This window comes from Artibeus jamaicensis, unplaced genomic scaffold (genome assembly GCF_021234435.1).
Source record: "Artibeus jamaicensis isolate MK-2021 breed Jamaican fruit bat unplaced genomic scaffold, CSHL_Jam_final contig_3230, whole genome shotgun sequence".
Classification (NCBI taxonomy): domain Eukaryota; kingdom Metazoa; phylum Chordata; class Mammalia; order Chiroptera; family Phyllostomidae; genus Artibeus; species Artibeus jamaicensis.
The window spans coordinates 4,618,645-4,624,644 of NW_026521764.1; the positions used below are offsets into that span (position 1 = coordinate 4,618,645).

A 6,000-nucleotide genomic window follows, 5' to 3' on the forward strand; every position below is an offset into this window, starting at 1 on the left:
TTCTTAGTTCCAAAGAAAGAGCTAGGTAAGTCAGTAACATCTCTAAATGTCACACCAATACTAACTTTTTTTCCATAGTATTAGTAATTTTATATCTAACCATATGCTACTACTCAACACAAATCATCATGCACAATTCCAACAGATTTTTAATGAAAACTGCGGAAAAAAAAAACCCGAGAGCATTTATTCTTGAAAACTTTCCTACCTCAAAAAAATATTTTAATTACAATCAAACCTAAAATGTTAACTTTCTTTGAATGAGTCAAAAAATTAAAAAAACACTGATTCACTTATTTTATTTCTTTAAAATATTTTTTCTCACATCCATACCTCCTGAAAAAATCTTCTGAAAATAAAGAATAAGCCAAATTTATTATCTCCAAATGTTTTATGTTTTCATATTTCTTTTCATTATTTCGTGTGTTTTAATGTATGATTTGCTTTGCTAATATGAAATATTGAAAATATCAACAAGATAACTTTTTAAATGCTGACTGCAGACATACAAGTATACTATCTGACCAAAGAGAGAGGGAGCTAAAGTATGTAGGAAGATAGCATTGGTAGATAATTTAACTATTATCTAATTCTAACCTTTCAGTTGAATTAGTCAAATAAGGGCACATGAAACACTTGTAATATATAGGGATCAGAGAATACAGGATCTCATAACCTACACTTCATACTATCGGCATGTGTAGGATTATGGATCAAAATAGGAAACTGTCTATTGTGGGAGCTGTCAAGCATTAGAAGTGTGCACCCAGAAATCTGTACTTTATTTCTTAAATTAAAAAATTCACACCTTAAAAGTGGGGGGGCCAAAATATTCAGTCCTAGACCTAGAACATCCTGAAAATGGTAACATCAATTTGGGGGGTAATGATAAATACTAATCTGATCTGGCTATTAATATAGTATTCTAAACAATATCTAAGCAAGTCCAGCATTGTGACAACAAAAATGTTAACTGTAGTAAAACAAAATATATTCATGTGAAACTCTAATATAATGGAATGAAAGCTGTCTTTTCAGTTCTTTCAATATTTCCCTTAGTGGTACCCATTAATGACAACAATTTCTTAGAGTAAAATACTGTCTCACCAGAAATGCATTCATCACATTGTAATCATGTTCACACAAACCAAGTCTGCATCCATATGCTATTGATTTTATTTCCTCTATTATATTCATGATGCTAACCACCAAAACAGTGTAACAGTGTATTAGATTTGCTTTCACACTATAATTGTAACTTACTATTTAAAATGTCACATTTTAGATATTGCTTTTTAAGAATAACCAACTTGTAATATAGGCATCTAAGAAACTCTTTTACTCCAGGTATTCATGACCAATATAGAAAGATAAATATTTAAGAGACAACTAAAGTAAAACTATCAAAATTAAGTTTCCAAAATTCTGCTGTACGTATGACAAAATGAATGATGGTAAGAATTCCAGAGCATCAGAATATATAATATTTGTGTTACCCTACTATATTTTCTACCTTATGCAGAAATACAAATTTTTCATTGGCCCCAAGTTACAGTACACACCTCTATATCTAGTACATAGCTTTAAGAACCGCATCTTTAACTCGTAAAGCAAGTTCCTGTAAATGGTCAGTTAAAACTGAAAAGGGGAAGATGAGGGTGCAAAGACGAAATACTTTCATCATGGTGACACAGGAAGTTGTACTTTAATACATCCTTCCTTTTTAATGTTACTTAAGCTGAAGACTAGTGGCCATTTGAGAATCAGGCCCTCTTTGAAAGACTTAAATATGAGTGGACTGGATGCTCAAGAATAATGAGAGTTTCAGGATGACAAACTCTTCTATCCCATAACCCCTAACACCTGTAGCTCAGACACATCTCTTTGCATCTTTACACCCTTCTCCTCCATTAGCCAGGCCACCAAAAAAGTACTTCTTGGACTACTGATCGCTTCCTAGTTCTCACACTTTACACTCAAACTCATTCGTTTTTCTCGCGCGCGCGCGCGCACACACACACACACACACACACACACGGCGTCTTTACCATGCACACAGAATAGTGTAATTCATCCATAAGGGCTTTCCCACCATCCCAGCACCAAAATTCAACACACACGCCCACGCCTCTCCTCAGATCCTGTCCCAGTCCCACGCTCACTGTCCAAAAGAAAAGGGGATCGTGGGGAGGGATGGGAAGGACTCTGAAACTCTGAACCGCTGGGCTCAGTGTCCCCTCGCCCCCCGCCTCCGCCCCGCGGTGTTACCCGCCCCCTTCCCGCTCTTTACCTGCCAACAGGTTCTTAACTTCCTCGGGGAGGGAACAGGGAGAGGAGGTACTGCTGGGGTTGGGCATTTTACGGAGCGCGGGGGCGTGCGGGGGAAGGACCTGAAATGAAAGGGTAACCAACGGGCTGGGGTTTCGGCTGCGACCTAGACTCTGGCTACCGGTCCGGTAAGCAGTGCGGGACTACGATTCCGGACACTGCTGGGCTGGGGCTCACAACAAGGAAGTCACCGAAGCCCCAACCAGCAGCTGCTGGACTCTCGGCCCAACCCCGCTGGGGAGACCTGGGCGGGGCTACGGGCCAGGCGGAGACCGATGGCTGAAGCGCACAACTGCGCATGTGTGTTTCTCGGTTTTCCTTACCTCCCGGTCTGGAGCCACTGAACACACCACGCCCACCTCCAGGACTAGGAGCGGGAGGAGGAGTGGCTGGTGGGGAGGGAGCGGACTGGGGCCCCATCGCCTGAAGCGGATTATCGCCATTTTTGTTACTGGTATCGCCAAAACTGCTGACCATTTCCCCGGGCACTCGGGTAATGCGGTGTTCTTAGTGCCTCCACGTTTTGCGATCAAGACACCCACTAGCGAATGGTCTGCGCTGCCGAGGTTGAACACTTCGCCTGGGAACCCGTAAGGAATTTCCGGCTGTCCGGAACTATTACAAGCAGTCTTTGTCCGACTGAGTGCTGGTGACAACATTCCATCTTCCGCCAATCCTCCCTGAGAAGCCGGAGAGCTATCTGATTGGCTCTTACTTTTCCACCTAAAACGGCTTCTTGAGGTGACTGATTTCCCCAGCTGCCATCAAAGAGGAGGGGGTTCTAATCACTGTCTTTCTGAGTTTAAAAAAAAGAAAGAGCTATGTAGACAGAAATATCACTGTCCATCTATAGGCATCAAATTGCTGGTGATTAGTAGAATGGAATTATAAAATTTGTTCACTCCAGCCTAATCGTTTAGTAAACAAATACTTCTTGATTGTCTCCTGTCTGTAAATCTTCTCAGGTTTACTGGAAAACTACAAAAGACACTTCTCGGTACTGTGTGCGTGTAAAATATACGTATTTTTCTATTTCTTTTCATAGGAACTGCCATGGAAAAGCTCTTTCCTAGATGCTACTATTGTATTTTGAAGATTATTATGGCTCCAAGCACAATGTATATTGTTTATTCCTCTACTCTCCAACACTGACTACTAGATCATTGGCACTTAAACTTTAGTTTGCATTAGAACCCCAGAGAGAACCTATTATAATACAGATTCTGAAGTCCCACTCCCAGAGATTCTGACCCTGTCATTTTAGGACTGGGCCTGATTATTTACATTTTAAATAAGCCTTCTAGGTGGTCCTGATGTTATACATCCTGAGATTTGATTGTGAGAATCATAGGGCACAAAACCTGTCATTGTCCTGACTCAGTGACTCAGTTGATTGGAGCATCATCCCACAGACCAAAAGGTCATGGATTGGTTCCTGGACAGGGCACATACCTAGGTTGCAGACTCCCTCCCCAGTAGGGGCAGGGTGGGGGGTAGGCATACCAGGGGCAACCAATAGATGATTCTCTTTCTCTCTCCCATCCTCACTCTCTAAAACCAATATACATATTCTTGAATGAGACTTAAAAATTTTGTCATACATGTTTCTCAGATATAGAATGAACATTTCAGAAATGTATATGGAACCATAAACGACCCTGAATAGCTGCAGCAAGTTTGAGAAAGAAGAACAAAGTAGGAGGGATCACAATAACTGACATCAAACTATGTTATAAGGCCATGGTAATCAAAACAGTCTTGTACTGGCATAAGAACAGACATATAGACCAATGGAACAGAACAGAGAGCCCAGAAATAAACCCAAGTTTCTATGGTCAATTAATATTTGACAAAAGAGAGCAGAAGCATAAAACAAAGTAAAAACAGCCTCTTCAAAAAATGGTGTTGGGAGATCTGAACAGCTACATGCAGAAAAATGAAACTCAATCACCAACTTACACCATACGCAAAAATAAATTCAGAATGGATAAAAGACTTAAATATGTCATGACACCATAAAAATTCTAGAGGAAAACATTGGCAGGAAAATGTCAGACATTCCATGCAGCAATATCTTCACTGATATGTCCCCTAAAGCAAGGGACATAAAGGAAACAATAAACAAATGGGACCTCATCAAATTAAAAAACTTCTTCATGGCTAAAGAAAACAGCATTAAAATGAAAAGCAAACCAACTATATGGGAAAACGTATTTGCCAATGATACCTTGGACAAGAGTTTGATCTCCAAAATACATAAAGAACTCACACAAATCCACTCCAGAAAGACAAACAACCCAATTAAAAAATGGGCAAAAGACTTGAATAGACACTTCTCCAAGGAGGACATACAGAGGGCCCAGAGACATTTGAAAAGATGCTCAGCATCCCTAGCCATCAGAGAGATGCAAATTAAAACCATGATGAGATACCACTTCACACCAGTCAGAATGGTCATCATTAACAAATATCAAGCAAGTATTGGTGAGGATGTGGAGAAAAGAGAATCCTAGTACACTGTTGGTGGGAATGCAGACTGGTGTAGCCTCTAAGGAAAACAGTATGGAATTTCTTCAAAAAACTAAAAATGGAACTGCCTTTTGACCCAGCAATTCCACTGCTGGGATTATAGCCTAAGAACCCTGTAACACCAATCCTAAAGAACCTATGCACCCCAATGTTTGTAGCAGCACAATTTACAATAGCAAAGTGCTGGAAGCAACCTAAGTGCCCATCAGTAAATAAATGCATCAAAAAAGTATGGTACATTTGGAATACTACACAGTAGAGAGAAAGGGGGATCTCCTACCCTTTATGACAGCATAAATGGAACTTCAGAGCATTATGCTAAGTGAAAAAAGCCCAGCAGTGAGGGGCAAATACCATATGATCTCACCTTTAACTGGAACCTAATCAACAAAAGAAAAAAGCAAGCAAAATATAACCAGAGACATTGGAATTAAGAACAATCTGAGAGTAACCCAAGAGGGGGTGGGAGGGATAATAGGGGGAAGGGGAAGGGTTTTCAGGAACTATTAAGGACACATGGACAAAACCAAGGGGGGGTGGAAGCAAGGGAGGGAGGTGGGTTTGGCTGGGGTTGGGGGGAGTGGTGGGGATAAACACAACTGTAATTAAACTACAATAAAATAATTTTTAAAATTTTGTCATAACTTTTAACCCCACATGGAACCTTAAACCTGACATGGAATAACAGCTCTCCTGATACTTCACACAAAAGAAATTTCAGACAGTAACAGTAAAAAACAATTAAGTGCAATGATATTTTTCTGTAATTCTCTAAGAGGTACACCACACACTATTGTAAAAAGAAAAATTTGAACCTTTTGGAGTCTTCTCAAAATAAAAAACAACACAAAAGATTTACAATTGAAAGAAAATATGTAAAATAACAACAAAAGAGACACCCCCCAAACAAATCCATTTCCTAAAATAGAAACTAAAATTTCTATTCAGATTTAGAAATGTGATGTATTATAGAAAGGGTGCTGAAAACTAGAACCCTTTTGGTGGAAGTAAAAGTGAGCAAAAATCATTTTATAACATAGGTCTTCTAACTTCAAAGAATTTAGAATTATTATTCTCAAACTATAAAATTATCTTCTTTCCAAATAATGAAACTCTTTCATGGACATTTTATTTTAGTGAGGA

At 39.5% G+C, this 6,000-nt stretch overlaps 1 protein-coding gene across 1 annotated transcript in view; it reads right to left on the reverse strand.

Moving 5' to 3' along the window:
* SKAP2 (src kinase associated phosphoprotein 2) overlaps nucleotides 1–2,548 on the reverse strand; it is a 173,083-nt gene extending 170,535 nt beyond the window's left edge. The window contains exon 1 of the mRNA XM_053663617.1: nucleotides 2,291–2,548. Within this exon, the coding sequence (XP_053519592.1) occupies nucleotides 2,291–2,357 (67 nt within the window). The 5' untranslated portion in view covers nucleotides 2,358–2,548. The remainder of the gene's footprint in view (nucleotides 1–2,290) is intronic.
* Nucleotides 2,549–6,000: the final 3,452 nt, after the last annotated feature.